The following is a 27,573-nucleotide window of genomic DNA, read 5'->3' as shown; positions in this document are numbered from 1 at the left end:
GCCCTGACCATGTCATAGCACAGCACTTTGGTATATTATTGTCAGCCCATTTCCCACGGTCGGCTCAAATGTGGTGACATAGATCTGGACAAATTTATGATGATTCCGGGAGAAAAGAGTGACTTGTTATTAAAAGACATGTCTGTGGTGGCATGGTAAATGTAGGTTTTGACATGAAAATGCAAGTGTTTATATCAAATGCTGGACACCAGCCCCAGTCTGAAGGTGTCCACACTCTGAAATCTTGAAATAGTAATAGCACTGCCTATTAGAAAGAGTAAGCTTAACCAATTATATTTTCACATACCATGGTCTCAAACTTTGTCATATCATCCTTGAGATTGGCCGGGATATGAAGTACATCAGGACACACAAGAATGTCATGACACCTTTACTCTAAAACCATCAGAAGGTCTGCCATTTGGCGTTATCTGTGAAATTCTCGTGTTGAACACCTATGCAATAAGTATTAACCTTAAATGTGGTGCTGTTAGTGTAAAATATATTAATGATGATTCACAGTCAAAGGGCGTATCCTCTGAACTTTGAAGTCGGATCTGACAGACCCACAGGTCCTGCAGTTAGCTGCAGGCTCACACTGGTGCCACGCTGAGAAATCTGACAGAGGGTTACTTACATTGCAATTGGGACTTCAGTTTTGTTCTGATAGCTGGACAGATATGTTACAATTTCAAAGCAAGATGTTCACTTCTGGAAGAAAGCATGAACATTTGCATCCAAGGGTTTTTGAGTATGCTTAATCTGAATTTAATGGGATTCAGACTGGCAAATCAAGGGTTCCCCCTCAAAATTGAGAAATCTAAGATAGCCGCCATCCATATTACAAACTTTGATATCTGGCTGTAACCTTGTTTCTATTTGATGTAGAAACATGATCTTTGTGCCAAAAGCGAGGTTTTTGGGGTTATCCAGAACAAGATCCATTTCGATATCTGGCCATAACTTTGGTTCCCACGCAAAATTGAAATGAGGAGTCACATCATCATGCATCAAGTTGAACCACACTTTAAAATATTGATATATTTTTTCTGTCATCAGCACATGTCATTAGAACACTTTTTGTAACTGTATGTGAATTATTCATCATTCCATAATATTATTTTCAAATAACATATGTAACTGTAAGGAACTTGCTGAAAATTGTATATAGGAACAACATGCTGGACAAGCAGACTGTTGATTGTGTCTTATATCTTTGATGTTTTCTTTAGATAAGGGTTTGTGTTGACTGTCACACCATAAGTGAGAGGGATGTTGCAGGCGAATAGACCCTCTGTGCCATCTATTATTAGACTAACCTTAATTTCGAGCTGGGGTGAAATAAATATGAGTGTTTTCCATCTGTCCATACTACTAATGCTGTACTAAGTTAGTAATTGTGAATCGTTGTGGCTATCCACCATGGTGAGTTTGACATCAGCTCACCAGGTTAAAAATACAACAGGCCTGTGGAAGAAGATGCATGAAATGTCGTCTGAGAATAACTCTTTAAAAGCTTAACTTGTTTGTTAAAAAATAGGTGTTTGGGTCAGTTAAACCTTATAAAATTGATTATATAATTTTAGGCATGACATGAAGTAGTGCTTTACTCCATAAATTAACCTTTTAAATTGTAGGTATATTTTGAATGAAATCATCACTTAAAACAACATATTTAACTTTGTTATCCTTTAAAACACAAAGTTGCGTACTTTAAGTATTATGTGTTTTTTTGTAAGCGAGGTGTCGCTGTCTATCAAAAGCAGCCGCGGGTCCTCACGCCGCGGGTCCTCACGCTGCTGTCTCCTGCTATGCAGAGACCCAGTGCGGATGTGTTGAACAGGCTGGTCCGTGAACGCATCAGGCTCCAGCTGGACGCTCCTCCGACCAGACGCTCTCCAGAGGCTCTTCTGTTCACTAAATGTGGTAAATATTCTTCATTTCACATGGAGACAGTATTGTTAGTGTGACTGCTGTGATTTAATGTCCTTTAGGAGCAGTTAGTGTGACCACAGAGAGGCGGAAAACACTTGAAATGAGGGCTTTGTGAGGATGGAAGCGGAGCGTTTTCATATTGATGGATCAGTGGTCATTTTCTAAAAGATCAACAGAGGATTTCATGTCGTGGATAAATCCGCAAGACGTCTCCACAAGTCTGACATCAATTTAAAAGAGTTTCAACAATCCGTAACGCTACATCTTCTGCATCAATGAGGAGCTTCCGGTTTGGCTGTTGTTTCCACAGACACAGGCAAGTAACAGATAGACATATACGAATAGAAACATAGACATATTCAGGTAGCAGGCCTCCAACATGCTAGTTTTTAAAAATCATTGATTGTCCTTTTCCAAATGACAGTCACGCATTGATCTGCCTTATCTTCATATTCCCAGTGTTACATGTACTTTAATATGGACCTGTAGTTTCACATCAGTACAAAAGAGGGTATTTTATACAACATTAAAATGCATACTAATTACAGAAAGATGAAAAAGTTGACTATTTGTGTTGCATGAGTGTATCGTTTATTAGTATTTGTAATGTCATCGTAAACGAGATAATAACAATGAATTTGTGGTTAACCAGATATCAGCAAAACAACTGACATGAGAAAAGCTGATTCTCATGAACAATGGGTAGTAATGAGTTTACCTGGGGGGGGGGGGGGGGGGGGGGGGGGGGGGTAAACCTGACAGAGCAGTAAATAGTTTAAGCAGAAATGTCAAAAATGAACTACACCGCAAACCATTCAGAAAAGAACTCAGAACTTTTGTAAAATATCTGCTGTTATATGTTACTATTACCTGTTGTCCTGTTATATGTTACTCTCTCTTCCTGTTGCTCTGCTCTTGTCCCTCCCTCACTTTGATTCACTGCCTATAGTCCTTGATGTCCCTGCATGGCATTTATATATTTACAACAGACAACATTCCACATATTAATGTACAATAACAGCATTTGACTTACAAAAATGAGAAAAAGTCATTTTTAAGGTTTTTGGTCGTACAGAATAAAGACTTAACAACTGATATGCAGATGTATATAGGCTCCTACAATGTTAACTTTGTTTACAGCATAACTTAACCTTGACAGTAGAGTATTTCCCTACTTTATTTTAAAACCTCACCTCCAGCCCCGTGCCGTCCTCTCCTCTTCCTTCCTGCTCCTAAACATACAGAATATATTCAGAGATGCAGGTCTAATGTGCAGCATAAATGTGAACCATTTTATAACTAAACTGGCAAAAAAATTCACTCGTTGGTCATGATGGAGCATCTCACCATAGAAATATTCAGAACGCTAGTTGGAGTATTGCTGCTGATCACCTCATCAAAACTTGACCCAAACCTTTATAGTACTGTGAAATAATAATAAAAAATGATCTTTAATTAAAAATCAACATGCCATCAGTCCTCACCTGTTCTCCTTTCTGGATCTATTGTAATCAATAATACGGTTTTTAAACTTGACCTCACTCCCTGAAGCTCCACCTCCTCTCCTCTCTCCTCCCTGGATGGATTACAGTTCATCTCATCATAAAACGGTTTATGTTTAAAAAGTATTACGGTGGTTGATCCATATTTCACTGATCTGAGCTTCCTCAGTTTCTCCACCTTCCATTGCTTCAACTGTCTCACTCCTCTAATCGATCATTCTCCTGAGGACAGTTTGAACATAATATCGGATAGAAAGTCATACGTGTTGATAAAAGTGATTAGGTGTTCTCCTTGTGTAACGTTCCTCACACTGGCATTACTATTTTTAAAGAAAACAAAGCAAGTCTTGCTGCTGTTTCAGCCTTTTCTTCTGTGTTGTACTGAAATAAGATGACGAAACATTTGTCCAGTGTTGATGATACTCAGGAACACTGACAACATTAGCAGTTAAATAAGGGACCAATGACTCTCCCAGGATTAAGACGACTTCATTCAAAAGATTTTGTTCTTAAATATATATATATAAATGAACAACATGACATTATAAATCATAATGAGTCATATTCATGGCAGCGTTCCTGCAGACCGTTTTACCTTCAATAGTCCTGTAATTAAAAAACCTGCTGTCCACTGCTGCTGTCTCTCCCCCAAACACTCAGAGCCATGAGCTGGAGGACCCCACCCCACCCGGTTCCCAAGCCTGTGCTCATCAATATGGCAAAACTTGTGTTTTCCAAAGTTACAGTTTTAAAAATAATTCCATGTTATTTGAGTTCTCTTTTATTTACACAACACCTTAAGAAAATAGCACTACCTTTGAAAATCAGAAATACTTTATCAAGCTCTGGTGGACATTCTTAACAGCAGTGTTGTGCAAAGTACTGACAATATGTTACTAATTTCTTTAAGAAGTTACACAGTTACTCATTACTGTGCATGGAAAGTAATTTGTGTGTCGCTTTCGGTCACTTCCTTTGTTTTCTGTTCTGTTCTTATCTTCCTTTTATGTTTCTTTATTAGTGCAGTGTTAGCTGAGCTGTCAGCATGGGCCAGTTTAAAGATGCCATATTATGCAAAATTCACTTTACAATGGTTTTCTAATAGTAATATGTGTCCCTGCAGCCTTTGTGTGAGGCATTAGAAGTGAAGAAAGTCTTTCATCTCCCTCGATTTTTAGCAAATGTGCGCTTGTACAAGCTGTTTTCCCATTATGACATCATGTGGGTAAATAACCACCAGCTGGTAGTGGAGCTCAACCTTACTGATACAGTATACTGAATGAATTCAGTATAATGCTAACCTGGCTGGATTAACCGGGCAGACTGCTGGTTTACCCACATAGCCCTGCAGGTTATTCTGCCACGTGACAGGCTGTGCTAAACTAAAGGTCAAAAGTCAGTTAGATGGTCATTGAGGTATGAGGGTCTCTGGTGGGCCCGGACCGGACGGGATCCAGTCTGCAGGGGTTCAGCCTGCACATCTGGTCCAGGGGGACGTCTAGCTAGGGTCTCCACCCGTATGTCTGGAGGGTCCCAGGCTTCATCGGTGCAACGTGGATCAGCTACAGTTTGCAGTTTGAGCTGACACGGGAGGTGGTCTCACGGCGGCTGACATGCCAACTTGAACCATCGGTCAGGCAGAAGGTGGCTGGTCTCATTTGTGCTGTGATCTGTAGGTGTTGCTCTGTAGTGCAGTAAGGTGCTCTGCTTTGATGTTGAAATTGACAGGCTGCCCGTCATGTGTTCTCTGAGCCCGTTGTTAGGGGTCTGATTAAATCTCTCCATGCTGGCCTGCGGGTGGTAAAGTGCCGCCTTAATGTGTTTTGTCCCCCTCTCCTCTGTAAAAGTCGAAAAGGCAGCTGAGATGAACTGGGGCCAGTCATAGGTGGTGATGGCGTCAGGCACACCCCAGGGGCAAACAAGAAGGAAAGGACGTCTATGATAACTACAGTGGTTGCCACAGTTACCTTGAAAAAGTAATCACATTACTGAATACAAGTGACCCCTTTAAAAAGTAACTAAGTTACTTTACTGATTACTTGTTTTTGAAAGTAACTAAGTTAGATTACAAGTTACTTTCAGCAGCTGCCAACAACACCCCCATCGTCTCAACATGAAAATTAAAAAACTCTGCTGATCCCTGCCTCCTGCACCATGTTTATACATATTTTAATCTTTGACCTACATTCTTTGTTGTATTTATATCTGATTCACAGTTTTATTATCAGATTTTTACTATTACTGGTATTTATTTACCTGGTGATGTAGTTGTTTTCTGTTGTTGAATTATTTATCTATTCATTTATTTGCACTGCCTGCTCTATGCGACCTTTTTATTGCCCCTCAGGGTAAAACTAAGTCTTTCATTAATTGATTCATTGATTGATTGAAAGATGGGAGGGGCTTCCTGCCAATATATCTTTTTACTCAGGAAAATTACAAAAATAGTGTAACAACTCTGCAGTTGTGTTCTTGTTGCAATGACAAGGTTTATTGACTATGTTTGTTCCGATTCTTTTGTGTCACCTGAATGCCGATGGAGTGTGTGCAGTGCGTGCTGTGTGTGTGTGTGTGTGTGTGTGCTGTGTGTGTGTGTGTGTGTGTGTGTGTGTGTGTGTGTGTGTGAGATCAAAAAACACACAGCTATGATCACTAAGGTGGACATCTTCTTCTCTAACATTTTCAACATGTAGGCCAAGTGAAAACACCAGGTCCAGGGTGTGACCCTTGCAGTGGGTGGGACCTGATACATGTTGTTTAAAGTTCAAAGAGTCCGTCATCGATAAGAGTTCTACTGGTGGGCTGGACAAGTCATCATCGATGTGCAGGTTAAAATCTCCCAGAATTAAAACTGTTTCAAGTTTTATTGTGGATGTCAAAAAGTCATTAAAATCTTTTAAGAAAGCACCAGCAGGGCCAGGAGGACGGTAGATCAGACAGCACTAAAACATGTTGGAGGAGCAGACTGATCATTTGAAGCTCAAAAGAGGAGAAGCTGTCAATGTTCATCATTCTGCATGTGTGTCCCAGTACACAGCAGCAAGACCACCCCCCCGACGAAAGGGGGGGGTAAAACCGAGAGCTGCACATCCTGCAGGGCGCAGCTCCTTCAGGTGGATCAACTCTCCATCTCTTTGCCACATCTCAGTGAGAAACATAAAGTCCAGTTTTTCTCTGGTGAACATCTCGTTTAGCGAGAAAGATTTATTTGCTATGGAACGAGCATTCAGGAGTCCAATCCAACTCGAGGAAGATGCCATCGCTGCGTTTGTGCCAGCTGAACATAGTGGGATCAACTAGTAGCATCAGCCATCTTCCGTGGTCACGTGACTCCCAGCTGTACCGGCATGTCAGCCTGTATGTCGTTGTAAACATGGAGCTCCTGGGTAATCCCAATGATCTGACGGCTTGGCTACAGGACTACAGCTCTGGGCTGTCAGAGAGCAACGAAGGGGACATGTTTCCAAACACGAGCTGCAATGTACAGACAAGGTGGCGGTTAATTTTAGTGTGTCCATAGTGCCACAGCTCCTCTCCTCTTTGCTTTGATAGTCTGTTTGTGAAAGACCCGCAGCACTGTGGACTCACTGAGAAGAGACCTGGAGGCTGCTGTGTCCAGTAGCAGCGGTAAGCACACGTCATCCAGCTCCACCGTGCACCAGGTGAAATGGTTGTTATTGGCGCCACAGAGTGAATGGTGGTTGGGCTCAATGGGTAGGATGAGCGTCGTTGGGCTCTCTTGGAAGCAGGTGTTAAGCAGCACAATTTAGCGAAGTGAATAAGCTTACCGCAGCACTGCCATCACAGTCCCATGGCTGGGCAGATCGGTGCATGTACGGGGTGGGAGAATGAGCCACAGTTCCCACAGGGCTGGTATCTTGCAATGTTAACCTCGAGCTCATTGTGAAGATAAGTGGGGCCAGGAGCCTGAGTTGCTGGGGTCACTGTCTGTGTCAGCGGACCTCACCTCTTGCCCTGTGCCATCCTCACCTTCCTGCTCCCAATCATACAGGTCTTCAGAGATGCAGGACTAAGGTGTAGCTCCTGAGCATAAGTGAGAGTCGTATGGTCCGGTGCCATAAGCAGCCTCTCTCAGACAATAATGCTCTGTGGAGCAGCAAAATGTCCAGCCAGTCAGGCAAGATAGTCCCAAAACCTATCCGCGGTTCCGAGTGGGCGGAAAATACGTTTTCCCTCATTTTCCAGACTGTGACTTGACTAGCAGAGCCTTGAACCTAGCGTCGTCGGCATTGGCTAACCCAATGGCGGTGATAAACGTCTCACAAAACTTGTATCATGGGATCGGTTTTCCAGCTATTCTGGCTGTTCCAGCTCTGGAAAGTTGAGCTCTTTGTTGCCCGAGGAAGTTTTCACCTCTTTCCGAGCTTTTCAGCACCTCCCCTCTTAGTCTAGTGGCCACGACTCAAAATTACAGATATCGGTACCACTTGAGTAATCCTCTTGGATATTTTTGACTTGCAACAGGTCTCTAGTTCACTAGCATTCCTTGAATGAGCATATCTTCACAGAGAAAATTCCTGGAACAATGACACTTTTTGCCACAATTTCTTTTGTCTTATTTGAATCTCCATATCTATTGTATAACAAATGTAATGAAAAACTATTTAAAGACAACATACATGTTATAGTAGTAGTCAATGACAGTAGCATTTATCTTATTATCTTATGTAAAACGAGGATTTCAATGAAAATCTAAATAGGGTTTCCAAATAAAGCAAAACTGAACAAAAAAGTTACAATTATATATCATATTTTGTTAGTGTGCTGAGGAAATTTTTCCGGATCATCCGAGTCAAGGCCAGAGTCTCTGTCAGAGTTCTGCTTCAGGCTCTTCTTCACTGCTTTGGTTGTTGCACGTTTGTAACTGGTGCATGTCAAGCCATTGCCGAGGCAGGTACAGTCTGGTAGTTTACATCCATGCACACACTTGCAGGCAAGTAGTTGTAGCACAGCATCTGGAGCAGGTGAGCTACGCGTCACTCGATAGTCAACATGTTCTCTGCATCAGTCATTCAGGCAGAATGGGGTTAAAGGGCTTGGCTTGCAGCCATCTGTTCCGGATTGCTGCCTGATTATTAATGTTATGCATTAATAATCAGGCAGCAATCTGGACATGTCTAAAAAGACAGTCTTCACATGGAGGAAGTTGACTGGACTCAATTTCACCACGTTTGTCACAGAAGAGCTCATATCAAAGCTTGTTCACTTCAACTGTGTGTGTCGAACGCAAATACATACGGCAGGTAGTTTTTGAAAGAGCTTTGCAGACATCTTCCAGGAAGTTCCTCGTCGACTAAATGCCTCATGGAATCTTTTGTTAGACTTGGTCTGCTTTAAGATTGTCATTTTTCCATGCCCAGCAAACACACTGATGGAGCGTTAGTAGGCATGCATCCCAATCAATACATCACATTCATTTCCTCCTAATGCAGGGCTTAGCTTGTTGATGTCCATGACTCTGGTGCGGTTCTTTGTTCCACACTTCTAAAACCTGGAACATGGTATCCCGCAGCTGAACCCCAGGCAGAATACTAAAATGTGTGTATCCGCTGCAGTGATTTCAACAGATTTATAGCCAGATTCTGCTGCATGGAGTTTGTGGAGTAGTAGCTGGATGTCCGCTTCTTCCTGTGAGGACTTTAATTCAGTAGCCTCCCCGCGCTTTTCTGGGGTCAGTTTGTATCAAAAAGAAAAAAGAAAATTGATCAGAGTGGTTATGTTAGGACTGGAGAGAAGCTTTATCCACTGCATAGTCTTGTGCCCAGTTGCAATGCTATGAGCTAAAATAAGTTACATGTAACCTTGATTTGATCCTGCTGAGATTACATGATTTGTGTCTGTGTGACTGATTTGAATATTCTGTAAATTGCGCATCAGTGCATTTTGTATATATTTTTTTCTGTTATTGCATTTGAAGAAAGGGGCAAAAGATCATTTGCACACACTATGACATACATACATATACATTCTTTTAACAATAAAAAGCATACATGTATACAAGTATTACTTTCACATCACAAAGAGGCTTTATAATAACATCATGGAATTGTAACACAAATGGCTTTTTGAAGAATTTTAATGTTTTGAAGTTCCCTGACCTCCGAGCATTAGAGGACTAATTACTGTCATCAGCAGTTCAATGATTCTCTGCCCAACCACCTGTGACTCTTAAACATTAATGCTCATCAAATTAGATCAGTTGAGAGTAATTATTATTTATTTTATTAATATTACATCAAACTAGTGTAGCTCTTCTTTGGGCACTTAAAGATGCTTTACATAAAGAAACACAAATATAGAAAACTAAAATGGAGAGTTTATGGAAAAGTCAGTTTATTTATTTTGCTAACGATATGACAATAACTTCAATATAAAACCCTAAAATTAACAGATGCTATCATGGGTACATGAATGTTTTACTGATTATTTTTCATGTTCGCACACAGGAAATGTGATGGATGAACCTTTGAAAAGTGATTTGTTCATCCAACTTCACAGACTGAGAAAATTAAAGAGCCCACGCTGCCTCCCCTAACAGTCATTTACAGCGGCCGACTTCAGGAAAAAGCACATCGTCTTCTGTTTTTTACTATTATGTGTTTTTTATTGCTGTCAAAACATTTCACTGCTGCCAACACTGTGTTTTAACATTACTACAGAGTATTCTATTCTATTCTATTCTATTCTATTCTATCTTGTTCCATCTTGTTCTGTCTATCTATCTTGTCATGCTCCGTAATGTTGTTTGCCACTACAGTAAGTCAGAGCTCACTGACCACCTCAAAGAGCTCTACAGTTTAAACATGTCTGTGGGAGCGGCGGGCAGGATTCAGGAATGACGGCCCGCCACCCAATGAATGTAGAGGAAACACTGGGGTGTGAAAATAAATCTTAAAAACACCAACAAAGGACTTTTGTTAGTGTAGCTTCGTTAATTATGTGATTCATTTTGTTTGATGTTTATTTTTTTTTTTTTGGAAACTTTATTTTTATTTAATTTTTTCACAGGAATTGACAAGGTACAGAACCACTCTGTAAAGTCACATGGTTATGCATTTATACATCACAGTTATTTTTCAATTATGTATCACAGATAAAAACTACTGAACATATGCATCACGAGTTACATCTGTATATTGTTTGATGTTTATTTTTGATATGTTAGTGAACCTGAACTGTGACCGGTCATCTTTAATTGTTTATTTCTTCACGTGTCATTTCAGGATCTCTGTGGACTTCACCTTCACTCCTGCACAAACTCTGGAACAAAAGCTCCTCTTTTTCTCCACTGGACATATGGATGAGCTCTGAATATAGTGAAAATAGGATCCTTTTTGAAACAGTGTTGAACTCCTGGAGTGTACCATGGAGGGCAAGCGGTGGCGTGCACGTCAGGCTGTGCTCACACCAGGCCGGAGACACTTGGGAAGCGGTGAGATCTGGACAGAGGAAAGAGAACGAGCAGAGACACACAGATATGTGACCATGGCAGCAACATCCAGCTACATGAGTGAGCAGCGCTACGTGATGAGGAAGCCTCTGTTCTCTGATCAACAACACACCTCTATTCTGAAGAAGTGTGGTCCAGCGGAGCTCTCAGAGGAGGTGAGGATGGAGTCAGGAACAACCTGCCTCTCTTTCTACTCAATTCTCATGACTGCAAACCACTGCTCTTCTGTAAACGTGATGGTATTTATTCATTGTGAATGGATCTGATTATTTAAAGGATCACAGCAATAACCTGAATAGGTTGGAGGGAGTAATATTTCTACAGCAGTTTCTTCACTGATCAGAAACCTTTGAAAAATGCATCACTTTGGTAACTTGAGCTGGATCGCTCCAGGTTATGTGAACATGGCAAACTGAAACCTCCCTAAACCTCCCTGATGGACCGAAACACAATCGGTTTTCAAAACAAAATCCTCTTTTCAGATGAATTAATTTTTTATCATTAAAACTAAGAATCAAAAGAAAAAGATAAACTAACCTCAAATCAATTGAAACTATTCAATCAGACAGAAAGTCCCCATGTAAACATAGATCATTTGGTTTTCTTCAGACTTTTGGCTTAAACATTATAGCTGCCTCATCTTCTCCTCCTCCTCCTGCAATGCCCTGTCATTATTACATGATGGTACATGATTTCTGTTGTGTAGGAGCACCCAGTGGCTACGAGTGACGGAGCACTAACCAAGATGAAGCAGATCTCAGGGAGCTTCAGCCTCTCTCACAGTGACACGGAGTCCAGAGAAAACTTTGATTCACTCCTGAACATCTCTGAGCTTCGAGAGCAGCGGGACTTTAAGGAGCCCACCTCACCTTTCTGTGCCTCCAGCTCGGTGTCAGGGTGGAGCCCCCCTCTGAGGCCACAGCTGACCTCCACAGTTCTGAATCCCACCTACACCCCCTGCTCAGGGCGCTCCAGAAGACTGACTCAGAGTAGGCGGAGCAGAGGTGAAGGGCAAAACACTTCCTATTTTGGCCTCTCAAAAGCAGATGCTGACTCTACTCATCAGGAAAACTACTGGGCCTGTGCCATCCCCAGAACTCCTCCTCCAGCTTCAGACAGGCCGTCCTCATCCTGGGATCCAAACAGAGCGTATGAAGCCCTGCTGGACTACTCCTACCCCCTGAGACCAGGACTGGGGGTCAGTGAGTGGGACATATCAGGGCTTCAGGAGGACTCACACTTGCAGGACTCAGGAATCGGACTGGACCGTGTGGACAGTTCTGTCAGCCTGTCTGGGTTACACTGTTCTACCAGTGGAGACAATCAGAGGTCACCTGACCTGCAGGGCTTCAGGTCCTCAGGTGGTCGGTCCCTCCCCGACCCAGTGGCTTCGTCCCTGGACAGTCTGGACTGCAGTGAGGACAAAGGGGGCTGGCGGCATGACTCCTGTGCTCCGCTCTGCTCCTTCACCTCCACCCGGCTCCTCCCTCCATCCAGGTGTGTCTGCAGGGAGGTGGACGAGGAGTTCTGGGCTCTCCCGGATCACCTGGAGGTCCTGCAGCTGCTGTCCACACAGGTGAGGTAACGTCACCACAGCTTCAATGCTCCATTTATTGGTTTGATCAATAGGGTTTGAGCATGAAGCGGTGCGAGAACCCTATTGGAATGTAAGGAATTAGGATCAGAGCACCAAGGGTGCAGGACCCTATTGGAATGTAAGGAATTAGGATCAGAGCACCAAGGGTGCAGGACCCTATTGGAATGTAAGGAATTAGGATCAGAGCACCAAGGATGTAGGACCCTATTGGAATGTAAGGAATTAGGATCAGAGCACCAAGGATGTAGGACCCTATTGGAATCGCTCAGCTAAACATAAAAATTCTCTCGACAATACAGATGCATCGTAAAGTCACCAAAACCTGGCACACACTTCAGACCTGATGAAAAATATTACATTTTGGGGGATACACATGTGAGTGGCAAAAAGGGCTTGACAGCGCCACCTGGAAAATATAGAAAATGAAACCCCTGCTTCATGTTTCACTCAGAGCTACAAAATGCGGTCCACATATGGAACACCCCAAGACGCACAAAAGTCTTACACACATAACTAAAACTCAATAGGAAATCCTCACATTTTGAATGTGGCAAATTTTGGCCTAAATTGACTAATTCTCTTGAGCACACTCCTAGAAAGTAATTCTAAATGACCTAAAATTTGATAAGTTGATGGAACAGGCATTGATTGGTGAGCAAAAGTTATTAAAATCTTCTGCAAAAGTCTGAGGGCGTGGACAGACCCTATGGTCTGAGCACCAAGTGGTCTGAAGACCCTATTGAAACTGGTCCGAGCACCAAGCGGTGCGAGAACCCTATTGGAGTGCAAGGTATTAATATCATTATTATCATTACTATACTTTCTTCTTATGTCAATGGAATTGCTGTGTTTTTGGCGACCGAACTGTGTATGAAAATTTGCACACACTTCAGAAGTGGCATAAATATTTATATTTTATGTGTCTGGCAAAATGGTTCTATAGCGCCCCCTACAATTTTAAAACGTCTACTACGGGGAGTATGTTCCACCTATACCCATGAAATGTGGTAGGCATTCGCAGCAGGTCAGACAGCCAGACTCTAACCCTGTGGTCAACAACCTTTTTCAAGCCAAGATCATTTTTCACGTCAGAGAAAAAGCAAAGATCTACCATCCATTTTAGATTTACTTTACACCTTTTATATTCAAACATTTTGAAATACAGAAATCCATCTATGACCCCTGCTGGAATGTTTTATTGCCAAAAACATTTTGAAAACACATTTGACAACTGACATGTACGTAAATTAATAGCAAAGTAGTCAAATGTGTTTATAAATATGAGCCATTGTAGTTTATATTGCAATATTCAAAACGGAAGCATCAAATCATAACAAGAATGATCCACCACACCACAAGATGGATCAACCGTGACCTCTGACCTCTTCAGGCGCAGCACAGTCACGGTCAGCGTGACGTTTGTTCCTGCAGCCTGTCAGTTAATGCGCTGTCGCTGGAGACACTGATTCTCACACGTCTGTCAGTCAGACGGTCCTGTGCTTTGATTTGATTATTTGGTGTGTGAAAACGCCAGCTCACGCCCATTTGTGGAGCCAAAATAGGATTTGACCTTTACATCACAGGGAGAGAGAACGCTTACAAGACCCCAGAGCGTCTGTCATTAGCCCATTAGCTCCAATCTCATTGTGCAGTTGACTGATTTCCATGTCCACACCATGTGGCGAGGAAAACACCTCCTGAGTCAACATGGTGAAAGAGGAACTTTTAACTTTGATACAGTTCTCTTTGTTTTGCAGTATGGTGGGAAGGAACACAGTTCCTGTCTGTGTTCAGGTGATAAAGGACTTCACATAAACTAAAGTTCATAATGGTGATGGGGAGCTCTCTCAAACTCATAGGAGACACTGGACATTACAGGGGTATTTCTAAAAAGCTGCTTGAGGAAAAAAACCCACAGAGAACAAAACTGTTGCTGGTTATTTTGGAAAATGCTGAGGATAAAAGAAAACAAATTTTATCCACACCCATTGTGGTGGTTAATGCTGAGGGAGCGTCTGTCTGAAACATTCTGAAATATTCTGCTCGTGAAGCAGCACTTCAGATGCAGAGAGTTGTAACCAGCCTGAACACAGTTAATGATTTGCTGAGTGTTTCCTGCTGCCTGTGTTCAGGTCAGGGAGGTGACAGCCAAGGTGAGCCCACCTCGCATTGGGAGCTGGGAGTCTGTGGGGCCATCCTCCTTCCCTCTGCTGGGCTCTGAAGCTGAAGGTGTTGGAGCAGCAGAGGACAAGCGGCAGAGACATGGAGGGAATACGGCCAGGACTGAGCAGACAGGCGGCACTCTGACAGGTGGGATTAATGCTCCGATCCTCACGAACACTTACAGTGCCAGCATTACAAAGAACACATAGACTTTCCTGTTTATGGTTGAGCTGCATGGCGTCATGAATGAAGTTTCACATGTTGCCTCTGCAGCAGCAGCAGCAGCAGCAGCAGCAGCAGCAGCAGTAGCAGCAGCAGGAGGTGAATCCCCGTTGAAGCCCCCCTCCGTCCCGCCTGCAGCTGACCTCAGGGGTCTGGGCAGCACCGGAGCCCGGCAGCAGCCTGCTGCAGGAGCGCTGACGGGGCCCGGGGGCCTGGAGCTGGAGGCTCTGGGGCAGAGGGGCAGCAGGGAGAGGCAGGACCAGAGCGACTCTCTGATGCAGCACATTCAGGTACAAACACAATCATACTCATATCTCAGCACGACATCAAGACAAACTCCATCAACGAACATACAATAGATAAAGAAGTGGATTTAACATTCAGATGAACTGAGTTCAGGACAACACAGCTGTGTACCTGGAATGTACAGTCAAATATAAAAACAGCAGTGTGTTCAGCAGCTGCAGGGGATGTGTGTGTTGTGTCGGCCATCTCCTGTACTCTAGTGGGGGGTTGTGTGACAGTAGTGGACGGTGTGGAGGTCTATGTGACGTTGGTCTCTGATCACTCGTCCTGGATCCGGACTGAGCAGCAGTTCAAAAACCAGTCAGCTCAGAATTTCTGCTTATTATGAGGACCAAATACTTCAAATGCTTTTGTTTTTTAAAATACTTGTAATAAAACTGTTCCACATGTTTCAGTGGCTGGTTATCTGTTCTGTCCACAGGCGTGTGACAGTTTAGACTGTATTTATAAAGAGAAGCGGCTTTCATAGTGACATGTGTTGCAGGTGTTCTGCTCCCACCTGAAGCTCCTCATTCAGCACCTGTATGCACTTTCAGAGAGGATGCAGAGGCTTTCTGCGCCCTCTGTGGACATCGACAGTGTGAAGTCAGCTCTGGCTGACTATCAGGTGACAACATCTCCACACAAAGCACAATGTGATTCTTGCAGTATTGTAGCAGGACTTTTGTCTTGGCATGTGAGTCAGGCTCTGGTTTTCTCTGACCTTCTTCATACTTCTGTTCAGTATCATGTTAGATAAGAAGATTAAAAGAGGAATCATGCAGTCACTTTTTCTTTGCCTCTGGTTTCAGGCGGTTACATTTACACTGATCAGCCATTACATTGTGACCACCGACAGATGGTGTGACGCACAGTGAAAATGTCCTTGTAATGTGTCCTGTGAGAGGACAGAGATGAGTGAGTGAACATATTGTCCTCAAAGTCGATGGGTTTGAAGCGGGAAAACAGGTGTAAATATTTGAAGGAGTTTAACAAGAACCAAGTAAGCGAGGATTGGATGGCTCTTGTTGGGTGTTTCTGATCTGTAGTAGTCAGATTAAAGGAGGAACCGTCGTGAACCAACAAACAAAATCAACATCCTGGTGTCACATATCACAGCACACCTTCAGAGGTGTAGAGGAGTCCATATCTCAATAGGTCAGACTGTTGCAATGTAACACAGTTGGTCATAATGTTATGGCTGATTGTTGTATTCATCTGCTGAAGGACAAACCATGAGGCTGCTCACATCACTGCTGGGTGTCAAGTCAAGCCCTGTATTTCTCACACACACAGTATAATGTGAAGTGAATTGCTTTGAGTACATGTTCCACACCGAAACAACTCTTTATTTTATAGGATAGAAGAATAAACAAATTGAAGGGTGTCGACGTGAGGCTCAGTTCTGCTGTGTTGTTCTTCTGATCAGAGCTTTCAGAGCGAAGTCAGCAGCCAGCAGCCTCTGAGCGACTGTGTCCTGCACACCGGGCAGCTCCTCCTCCACTGCATCAACACCGCCTCTCCAAGTCAGTCTGTCGCTTTCAGCACCGACCAGCTGAGCAGAGAACCTGATGTTCCTCTGATTCTGTTTCTGTTCTCGTGTTCAGTGCTGAGAGACACGCTGCGTCTGATAGAGCGTCAGTCCGGAGAGCTGCAGAGCCACACTCAACTCTTCCTGTCCTCCATCCTGTCCGCCATGGACTCCATCCTGCAGAGCAGAGAGGACGCAGTGGAGCTTCTGCAGTCCCACTAACAGCGGGATCTCGTTTTTTCTTATTTACTTATGTATCAAGACGATTGAAGACTTCGTTCTGAACATAAGCATTCAGGGTCAGTTTGAGTTTGAATGAGCTTTTGTTCTATGTCAGTGTTCTTCCTCTTCGGATGATGTCATCTCTTCCTGCTATCATATGTTCTTCTTCGTATGATGTCATCTCTTCCTGCTGTCATATGTTCTTCGTATGATGTCATCTCTTACTGCTGTCAGCATTCTGAGGTTAAAACTAAGGTCATTGGTTTTGTCTGCTCAGAAACAGTTGCAGATATAACAAAGTCTGGTCAGTGCTTTTTTTTTTTTGGGCTTCATTCAGCATTCTCACTAATGCATCTTGAACCCAGCTTTACTTAGAACAGAACGACCTAAATCAATCTTTGCTTGTTTAACTACTGTAGATCAGGGGTGTCAAACATACAAACATACGGTAAATTCATTTGTTGAACTGAAATTAAATGGAGGGTTTTTAATGAAGAACTCGTCTCTCACTGGACTAAAACAAAGAATTTCCCCCAAGGATCAATAAAGGATCAATAAAGGTCTTCTGATTCTGAAAATATTTGAAATAGCCCTTTTGTCTTGTGGCGGTCTGGCCCACTGAAGATGGCTGGAAGCTGGAACCAGTTGAAGGAAACAGGAAACTGGCCTCATGCTGCATCTTCCTTGTCTTCTAACTTTGTTTTGTCGTGCAGTGGGTTAGAATCATCCAACATTATTTGATCATTTATGATCCCTTATCATAAAGATCAGACCTGTGTGTAAGTGAGCACGCTCATGAGCTGAATGTTTTCATAGTTAATCTATTATAATAATCTATAAAAAAAGAAAACCTCGTGGAGCATCAAAACAGGTGAGGAACAGAGATCCAGAAACACAGATTCCACCGGTAGGTAGGTTTGGTACGATAAGTTGGCCCTTTGCACAATGTATGATCAATAATCCCAGAATGAATGTGTGTTATATTCAGGCTGCAGGACGCTGAGCCTGGCTGACATGTCAACTTTCTCTGAATGGGCTGTTGGGTGGAGTTTAGTTTTCAGCGTAAAAGAGGTTTATAACACCATCTTGGTGTTGGTGAAGATGGATAAAGAGTTTGAAATCCTAATTTAGGTTATTCTGCATTTGTATGTTTTAATGGGGATTTGGGAGTACCAATATGGCTGCTAATGGTCCCTGTTCAGCTCCGGAAGCTCAGAAGCTCGGTCCAGATGTTTCCAGAGGAGCAAAGATTAAGTTTTCATTCAGAAGCACAAGTGTGAGCATCTGGGAGCAGCTTCAAACATCCATCAAATTATTTCCTTATCTTTTGTATGACTCTTCTGTCACATGTCCTGCATCTTATCGAAGGGCAATAAATCTGTCCCAATGACCGATGAAGTGATCTCCTCTCCTGATTAAACTAAAAAAGAGATATGACAAGGACAATCTGAACTCCTTTTTGCATTTTTATTATTCATGCTGTCGTTTTTAGAAAATATTACTAGGAAATAGAGTTAATATATTTCACGTTGACCAGATAAGATGCACGTTTCTCTCAGAACAAAGAAATCTGAAACAAAGAAATCCCCAAAATGGCAGGAGGCCACGCCCCTCATGTTTGGAACCAATTGGCAGCATCTCACAGCTGGATGTGAAATCCCATCAGACGCTCGCTTGTGCCACCAATCCTGGTGCACCAATCCACCTGCATCTGGTCAAACAAACGCTTCTTCTGAGTGGACCGAGTTAGGGGACGCACGCCACCCTGCGGCTGCTGCACAAAGGGAAGATGAAGGACCATGAGTGGAACCAGAGAACAAAGTCGACGGTTTATCTTGGTGGACAAGTGGAACACGGTTTGAGTTACTCCTCTTTAACCTTCGTGGATCTCGGCGGCCCTCTTCATCTGCAGACGTGAAGGACGCTGTTTTCCAGTCAAAGAAGTTTCTTCACCTGAACAGACTGCAGCTCCTTTGTGATGCCACGCAACCACCACAGCCGCCATCTTGTTTGAGTCAAAGCCCGACTCTGCCGCCATCCAGTGGTCACACTAGGCCATTGCAAACCATCCTCTCAAAACACACACGCACGCACACACACACACACACACACACACACACACACACACACACACACACACACACACACACACACACACACACACCTCTGCTGACTTATCAGAATTTGATCTTTGTGTTCGATAGTTGTTTGCTAATTGGATGTATTGGTTCATCAATAAACAATTTATGAATAAATATTCTTGTTAATAAACGCCTGTTAGCTAAATTGAATGATTCATGGTGGTTATTGTGTGTTTATTGTGACATTTTGCTGATTGTAAAAGTCTCCTCGAATCTCATACCTTTTTTATTTGGCTATTTTTTCAGTTTTTGTAAATTAATAAATAGATTTATTTCAAATAATTATTTCTTAATCTATGAACCTCATTACTCAATTATTTTTTGTAATTAAAGTAAATGACAATTTACTTCAATAATTTCAATTCTTCATAAACGACTTCCAGTGATCTATTACTATCAGTTATTTACTACTAATAACCAAACGTGAATCCCAACACATGACTTCACTGCTCATAATGAACAGGTCAGGAGTCAAAATGCTGAGCTTCTCATGTCTTGGCCTGAAGAGTCACTGGAACAGATAAAAATGGATTTACAGAACTAGGTTTTTCCCTCTCAAAGACAAAGCCGTTAAAATGACTCCTTCACTTAAACATGTTGTGAACCAGGATACTCCCACCAGAAGAAACCTGCAGCTCTGCTCTGGAGACCCAAGGAAACCACAGCAGCTCCTGGACCAGGCTGTGAAGCAGACTGCAGCAACACTTGATTGTGAGCTGAAGACACTGAAGGCAGGGTTACACTACCAGGGTCTCTGGGAAAAGATGCTTCTGCCCGGGTACTTTGGTATGAAGTGAAGAATTCTTTCTGCAAGCACCTTTATTTACAGGCGCGAGGCTCATTCAGTGTTTTATTGGATCATGATAAACTGTGTAATCTGTGTGATTTAATGCAACTGAAAGTCACACAATCTCAATATTTGAATCCTTTATTCAGCTCATTTGAGACAAGGTGGTCACACATAAATACTCCTGTATCAAGAGCCTTGCACAGTAAATAAACAAATAACAGAAGGATGAGTCCTTGTTTCCCTGAATCTAGCAGGTGAAAGGAGTGAATCCTCATTTAAAGCCAAATGTATGAGAAACATGGTGAGATGAGCACAAATGACTGTTCCTGGTACAGTTAACTGTCCAAAATATTCTCCCAGCGAGGCTTCGTCTCAGCTTCACTCTCATCCTCTGACCAGAAACCCACTGCACAGTGAAGAAATGGCTTCATAAAGAGTCAGTGAATACACAGGACAGCGCCACCATCTGGACGGGACGCTGCAGCTCCTCAGGTGAAGGACTAGAAGTCCACACAGCGACCTTTCCTTTCCCAGTCTCCATAGCGGGTGGGCTCTGGACCTCGAGGGCCTCCTTTCTCCTTGGTGAGCGGATTCACATCTTCAGGGAACTCTGAGCACAAACAAGAGGAAACCTCTGGGTTAGAAATGAAGCTTCACCACTTCATCAGAGTTGACATCTTCTCACCTCCACTGGCGGAAGAGAAGACACTTCCTGAACTAAGACTTTGAACTTGATGGAGCCAAACACTCAGTTACTCTTGTCAAGTTACTAGCGAGAGGTTCGCGCCGTCGCCTCACAGCAGGACGGTCCAGCTTCAAACACTGGTCCTTGAGTTTGCATGTTCTTCCCATGTGAGGGGGAGTTTGTTACTTATTCATCTGATTAATACAATGGGATTAATATAGTATGATAAATTAAATAAATAAATAAAATGAGATTTTATCTTTTAGCTATAAATTCTTAAATTAGTGCGATTTGTCAGTTTTACACACTGAAGCTGATTAGAAGCATGATTAATAGAAATTTATGGGCGTGTACGCAAACAATAAACTGGACTGGATTAAGAAGGTGTTCTTAAAAAAATGCAGCACTGGTGGAGGTGGAGGCGTGGGGGAGGTTGAGGTGGAGGTGTAGTGAAGGTGGAGGTGTGGGGGCAGTGTAGGCATGGTGGAGGTGGAGGTGTGGTGGAGGTGTAGGGGAGATTGAGGTGTAGGTGTGGTGGAGGTAGAGGCGTGGTGGCTGTTGAGGAGTGGGAGAGGTTGAAGTGCGGTGGAGACGTGGGGAGGTGGAGGTGTGGTGAAGGTTGAGGCATGGGGGAGCACTTTGGCTTTGTACACCAGTCCAAACATTATTGCAAAAGATTTGTGAAGATTTATCGTTATGCCTGGACCACCCTATTCCAGTCTCACCTTCACTTTGCTTGTTAGGTGATCTCACAGAAATTAAAAGAGAATAAAATGAGTCCTGCATGCTCCTGGTTTCCCTAAACGTTGCAAAAAAGGCGATCCTCATAAACTGGAAATCCAAAAGTAATCTCAATATAAAGTTATTTAAAAACTTACTTCTAGACCACATCACATTGGAGAGAATGTCTGCTTGTAGGAAAACCCTAACCAGTGGCTTCCAGCCGGGCATGCACTGGGCCCTGCGGGTCTTAGGCTCTGCTGTCTGGCCGTTGGGTGGGGTGGGGGCTCCCTGCCCGGGTCCCCTTATGGCGCCTTGTCGGGGGGGGGGGGGGGGGGGGGTTTGTTCCCCGGGTCCTAAGCCAGCCGCTCGGGGCTGGGGTGGGGTAGCGCGGGGGGGTCCAGCTGGGCCAAGGTCCTAGCGACGGGGGGGGGGGGGGGGGACCGCCTCCCTCAGAACCCTCCCTGCCTTACATCACTCCACCATAAGTAACAGTGGGGCGGTGCCTAGGGTGGGGGGGTCCAGGCTACTTAACTGCGGTCTGGGTCCTCCCCCGACTTTGCACCACCCACAATTTTAACCACACCTAGTCATGCAGGGTCTTGAGGGGGTTCTGCCGCTTGTCAGCGGTAGAACGCCCGGGCCCCCCTACCCCCCAATTTTAAACCGCACCATAGACACACACATTGCATCCACTTCCTCAAAACACAAAGTGGCTGGAATGTGGGGGACGCGCTCCCTCGGGCGTGGCGTGGGTGTATCTATCAATATCGGGGGAGTGGTGGTGGTGGTGGCCCCGGGGTGTCGCAACGGACCCTCCCACAACAGTTCTGGGCACACCCAGTGGACAAACACCAACACCCCCCCCCCCGCTTCTGAAGTTGCTTGTTCTCTGTCACCATTTGCTAATCTCTCAAAATCATGTTCCTCTTTTTTTTTGTTGCCTCTTTGTTAATTCATGTTCCTGCTTCATCTTACTGTCTAGATAGAGCTGCCCAGGCTGGTTAATCTAGAAAATCATGTTACTGTCTAGATAGAGCTGCTCAGGCTGGTTTAATCTAGAAAATCATGTTTCTGTCTAGATAGAGCTGCTCAGGCTGGTTTAATCTAGAAAATCATGTTACTGTCTAGATAGAGCTGCTCAGGCTGGTTTAATCTAGAAAATCATGTTACTATCTAGATAGAGCTGCTCAGGCTGGTTTAATCTAATAACAGTTGTAAAGTATTTGGATCATTGTGATAACTGTAAATAATATATGGAGCACAACAAGGATATTGTATGTTATCCCCTCCCCCTCCCCCTCAACTTCTCTTCTCTCTCTTCTCCTCTCTCTCTCTCTCTTTGTGCGTTCCTCCCCAGTCGTGTACGGCAGCCATGCCAACTTCTAGGAGAAAAAAAAAGAAAAAAAAAAAAAAAGTGTATCGCTCAACATTCAGCGAGTGTCATGCACTATGGAATAAATGCGGCAGATCCCCTCTAGCAGCCGAAGCCGTGGAAGACGCCTGCTCCCTCCAGCTGCTACGCCCAAATGCCACCCGGTGGAACTCATTGTGCATGGCTGTGGAAAGGCTGCTCAAGATAATGAAAGACAAGGGAGAGGGAGTCACGAGAGCTGTAGGTTCCAATGTAAGTCATCATGTGCAGTGTTTCTTTTAATGGCAATGTATCGTAATGCCTATGTCGTGGCTTCAGTGTATGGAATGTCCCTGACTCGTATCATATTACTGTAACACAATATTTACCAAACTTAATATTTACAATATTTATTATTTGCATTCAAGAACCACTTGACCCCCTAACAAATCATTAAATATCCTCTTTACATTTCACTAACATACTGCCATCTAGTGGTAAATATATTTGATGGCCCAAATAAATTCAACCATCATAGGAAGTGCTAGACTACTGAAGAGTTTTTAGGGCCACTGAAGAAAAAAAAAAATTCGGAGGCTAAGAAAAAAAAAAAAAACCTTCGTGGCCCCAGAAAAAGTCGAAAATCAAATTCTAGATTTTTATTTTCACGGTGGAAAAAAAGTCCGTCCATCCACATGCCAGCGCTGTGACTGCTTCCTCAAAATGCATCTCAGGCGGTTTAATGAAATGATGAAAAGATGCTTCAGGACAGAATGGAGCTCATAAACACGGTGCAGTTATCATCAGTACCAGGACTAGAAGAGACAGAGCAGCTTGCTGCCTTGTTCCGTCGTGGAAGTTTGTCGAGTACGAAGGACAAAGACACGGATCCCGGGCTGCTTATTTAAATATGTTCTTATTAATCAAGGAAATCCTGTGTACAATCACATGTCCATAAGCAGTAAGCAACCCCTATATAGTCTGAATTAAGTGATTTAATGTGAATTCACATCGACGGACAAATGATGAGGGATGGATTGACGTCTCTCCGTGAAAAAAAATAAAATCTCGAATATGATTTTCGACTTTTTTTGGGGCCACGAAGGTTTTTTTTTTTTAGCCTCCGAATTTTTTCTTCTTCTTCAGTGGCCCTAAAACTCTTCCGTACTAGACAACCCCAGAATTGGGTTGTATATTTTTTAAGCTATTGATGAATTGGATAAAATGTGTATGCAGAATACTAAAACAGGGATGTTTTGTTTTTTCCTAACAGGTTCAATCCAGCTGAACTCGCATTCCTCACAGAGTCTGCCACCTCTAGGAGCCCAGTTGCCCAGGCAATCAACACCTTGCAAGCAGAAACACAAGCCCAGATGGATGGCTGCTTCCGACTATTAGCCTGTTGACGACCAAACTGGACCGAGCCAAGTTGACGTTAAAGTACCACAAGCCATTGGTTGAAGCATTATAAGTCGGCATAAAGAACCGCTTCAGCCACATGAGAACAGACCCCGAGTTGGTTGCTGCAGCGATTCTCCTCCCAAAATTGAAAACTACGTGGACAAAAGATGATGCTACAGTCAAAATGGGTAAGACAACATGGAGATCATACATTATGACAGTTGGTAATAGTTAAAGTCATGTTAATAAACTACATTTTTGATACATTCAGTTTTGCATAATACAAGTATTTAAGCTGTACTAAGGCCACTGTCCACCTCACTGTGTTTCAGGGATGGACTACATCTTTCCTGGCTGTCAGGACATGCCACCAGATCCAGTTCATCTGATGAGGAGGAGACTTTCTCTACCCTGAAGTCATCTCATGCACAAGACAGCTCCAAACAACTGGATGGATACCTAGCCTGTTCACCAGATCAGATGGACCTACTGAAATCCTTCCCTGCCGTCTGCAAGGTGTCTGTGAAGCTGAACACACCTCTTCCTGCCTCTGCAGCCTGTGAACGATTATTTAGCATTGCAGGACTTGTCTTCAGCCCACGAAGAGCAAGCCTGAACCCTTGCAATTCTGAAAAACAACTTCTGCTGAAGACGAATAGAACATTTGTGGACTTTAATTAAGGAAAGGAGGGAGAGAGGGAGCAAGATGTGAAGGGAGTTGAGGAAGGAAGGGAGAATTGAGCTTAATAAAGCCTGTGAGAGAAAATAATATTTCAGGCTGTTTTTTTACTTTTAATTTTACCTAAGTAGATTTCAAGCAAAGTATCTGTACTTTTATTCAAGTATGACTTTCAACTACTTATTACAGCACTGCTCTTCTGCAACAATGGCTGCCTTCTAATAAAACTTTTAAAATTGTTATGGAGATATTCTCAGTTTTCTATGTCAAAGTTTGGTTGTTTTAGGAATATAGTTCCATAAATATATACATATAATTACATACATTTTGACTTAATTTCAAATCATAAAAGAGGCAGCAGAGGAATAATGTTCCATTAATTCAGACACAACCTACAGTGCTGCACATCAACTCGATCAAAAGATTGTACCACATAAAGACTGTAAAACGTTCCTATCACTAAACCTTCAGCAGTCCTGTTCAGAGTTTCAAACAGAGCTTTGAAAGACAAACACTGACTCGGTGCTGGAAGGAGTCACAAGAAGTGCACCTGGAGAAAGAAGTAACTCAGTGAGGAAGAGATTCTTCTATGTTTTACTCTGTAAGTAAAAATAGTTCATACAGAACAGTTATGCACTGTAAAAGCTCTCAATTTATTTAGTTTATATTCTAAAAATTCGTTGTGGCACACTCCATTCATAAGCTTGATCATGAGAATGTGTTTGTTGGTAATAAATCAGCTCACCGATCACCGCTTTACTACAATTAAACGCATCAGCGCTGCGGGATCGGTCCTGTGGTCGTTCCTGGTTTGGATTTGACCCCACTGCTGGTTGTCCTCCACCTACTGTCCTCCACCCTGTGACCGTTGGTAGCAGAAAGACTCACTCTGCAGGACATCCTTGGTCTTTCCCTCCTCGGGGCTGTCGAAGCGTCCCTGTGGGGTTTTGGCTTTCTTCAGCGGCTGGCCCTCCTTCACCGCCCCGCTGGCTGTCCGGGAGCTTCCTGCACAAGCAGAACCACATGTCAGAGCCGGATCCAGAGCCTCCAGAGCCGGATCCAGAGCCGGATCCAGAGCCTCCAGAGCCGTGGATACACTGACCTGCCCGGAGGCCGCTGAGCAGGAGGCCGCCGGCGGAGGAGCGGAGCCGCAGCACAAACATGACTGCGGGGGGTCGAACACAGAACCAGGGGCTGTTCGCTGGAGAATTCTGGTCTCAGGAGGAGCTGGGTCACTTACACAACAAGAGGACCTTATGTTGTCGTAGCCTCTCTTCTCCTCGGCCACGTCATCAACCTGCGACTGAACGGAAACGAGTGACACCAATGCTTGTTTGCTGCCCGCAGGGGGCGACAAAGCGCACAAGACGGGAGGCAAAGAGGAGACCTCTACTTCCTATTGGTGCTGGCGAGCGGTGGCGCCGCCATCTTGGTCCCGTCGTCTGCTCTGCTCAGTCTAATCTGACGGACTTTTTGTCGGTTATAAGAACAGTCCATCATATTTGGTTTAATACCCAGAGACTGAAAATGTTCGAAAATATAGGCTTGTCAAATTTGTTAACAAAACAAATGTGGAAAAGCAAACACAGACAGTTCAGTCGGAATCAAATGATGACTGTTACAGAGAGAGACAGCCTATAACTGACAGAGCCACACAGGAGGTTGAAGAGAACACTGAGAACTCTGAACAACTGGAAGTGAGAAACAAAAATCCACAAGGTGGTTCATCTGATGAGAGTAACCAAAATGAAACCATTGAAGAATCTACCAGTCGCAAGTACCCAACAAGGGAGAGGAGAAAGCCGAGTCATTTGAAAGATTTTGTGACTAACATTGATAGTGATGAGATTCATACTACCATTGATTACTGTTACAGATCTGTATGCGGTGTCCCAAATACATTTAAGGAAGCCTTGGAGTCAGTTCACTCAGAAGAATGGGTTAAAGCAATGGATGAGAAAATCCACTCATTAGAAGAGAATAACACATTTACTCTGACTACTTTGCCAAAGGGCAAGAAAACAGTGGGGGGTAAGTGGGTCTATTCTGTGAAGAGTGACATGGGAGGAAAAGACAAGTTCAAGGCAAGGTTTGTTGCAAAGGGATACAGCCAGGTAATGGGAACTGATTATGAAGAAACTTTCTCCCCAATAGCCAATTTAACAAGCGTCAGGGTATTACTCCAGAAGGCAGCACAAGAGAACTTGTTACTCCATCAAATGGATGTAAAAACAGCTTACTTACATGCCCCTCTTGACTTCGAGATCTACACTGATCAACCAGAAGGTTACGAAGAAGGTGAAGGTTTGGTATGGAAGCTGGAAAAATCTTTGTATGGTCTGAAACAATCTGGCCGAAATTGGAACAAGGTTTTAAACGACTGTTTGACTGAAAATGATTTCACACAAAACCCAGCAGATCATTGTGTCTATGCCAAAGAGACAGAACACGGAAAAGTGATAATGATCATTTGGGTGGATGATCTGATAATTGCAGCAAGCAATGAAAGCGTCATGGAGAATGCAAAAAGAATGCTTTCTGAAACATTTAAAATGAAAGATTTGGGTGAACTCAAGCATTTTCTTGGTATTCACTTCACTCAGTCTGATGGTTGTGTAAAGATGTCACAGGAAGCCTATGTCAAGAAGATCTTGGAGAAGTTTGAAATGCAAAACTGTAAGCCCAGAGAGACTCCTTGTGATCAAAAACTGTGTTACACAGAAGATGCAGTCAAGATGTGTAATGTTAGGATGTACCGAGAAGCTGTGGGCAGCCTTATCTATCTTACAACATGTACACGTCCAGACTTAAGTTTTGTGGTAAGTAAACTTTCGCAGTATTTTTGCGAACCAACAGAGGAGCAATGGGTAACTGT

At 43.4% G+C, this 27,573-nt stretch overlaps 2 protein-coding genes across 6 annotated transcripts; one reads left to right on the top strand and one right to left on the bottom strand.

The window, feature by feature from the left end:
* Positions 1-1,823: 1,823 nt before the first annotated feature.
* On the top strand, positions 1,824-19,212 carry cep68 (centrosomal protein 68). Of its 5 annotated transcripts, XM_080481758.1 has the most exons (9): positions 1,824-1,926; positions 2,104-2,251; positions 10,682-11,063; positions 11,615-12,484; positions 14,638-14,815; positions 14,954-15,180; positions 15,681-15,803; positions 16,605-16,701; positions 16,783-18,372. In XM_080481758.1, exons 3-9 carry the CDS (start codon positions 10,824-10,826, stop codon positions 16,926-16,928), a joined length of 1,881 nt encoding a protein of 626 aa, XP_080337884.1. In that variant the 5' UTR covers positions 1,824-1,926; positions 2,104-2,251; positions 10,682-10,823; the 3' UTR covers positions 16,929-18,372. The 5 variants fall into 5 exon arrangements, with proteins under 5 accessions (XP_080337884.1, XP_080337883.1, XP_080337880.1 ...); XM_080481757.1 differs by lacking the exon at positions 2,104-2,251 and having other exon boundaries at positions 16,783-19,212; XM_080481754.1 differs by lacking the exon at positions 2,104-2,251 and having other exon boundaries at positions 14,942-15,180; positions 16,783-18,366.
* A 771-nt stretch (positions 19,213-19,983) lies between these two features.
* sdhaf4 (succinate dehydrogenase complex assembly factor 4) lies at positions 19,984-26,017 on the bottom strand. Its single transcript, XM_080482036.1, has 3 exons — positions 25,801-26,017; positions 25,587-25,703; positions 19,984-20,469 (listed from the first exon to the last, which is right to left on the bottom strand). The coding sequence occupies exons 1-3, from the start codon at positions 25,859-25,861 to the stop codon at positions 20,360-20,362; spliced, it is 288 nt and encodes a 95-aa protein (XP_080338162.1). The 5' UTR covers positions 25,862-26,017; the 3' UTR covers positions 19,984-20,359.
* Between the last annotated feature and the right edge of the window lie 1,556 nt (positions 26,018-27,573).

This window comes from Lipophrys pholis (genome assembly GCF_963383615.2).
Source record: "Lipophrys pholis genome assembly, chromosome: 15".
Taxonomy (NCBI): Eukaryota; Metazoa; Chordata; class Actinopteri; order Blenniiformes; family Blenniidae; genus Lipophrys; species Lipophrys pholis.
The sequence above is the reverse complement of the archived record's forward strand: the minus strand, read 5'-3'. Positions and strand labels throughout refer to the sequence as shown.

Coding starts and splice junctions, on each gene's coding strand:
- cep68 (XM_080481754.1), top strand. CDS start 10,824: ATGGAGGGCAAGCGGTGGCGTGCACGTCAGGCTGTGCTCACACCAGGC. Junction 14,816..14,941: donor GACAGGCGGCACTCTGACAG/GTGGGATTAATG, acceptor TTGCCTCTGCAG/CAGCAGCAGCAGCAGCAGCA. Junction 15,181..15,680: donor CTCTGATGCAGCACATTCAG/GTACAAACACAA, acceptor CATGTGTTGCAG/GTGTTCTGCTCCCACCTGAA.
- sdhaf4 (XM_080482036.1), bottom strand. CDS start 25,861: ATGTTTGTGCTGCGGCTCCGCTCCTCCGCCGGCGGCCTCCTGCTCAGC. Junction 25,704..25,800: donor GCTCAGCGGCCTCCGGGCAG/GTCAGTGTATCC, acceptor CTGCTTGTGCAG/GAAGCTCCCGGACAGCCAGC. Junction 20,470..25,586: donor GACCAAGGATGTCCTGCAGA/GTGAGTCTTTCT, acceptor GTTTGTGCTCAG/AGTTCCCTGAAGATGTGAAT.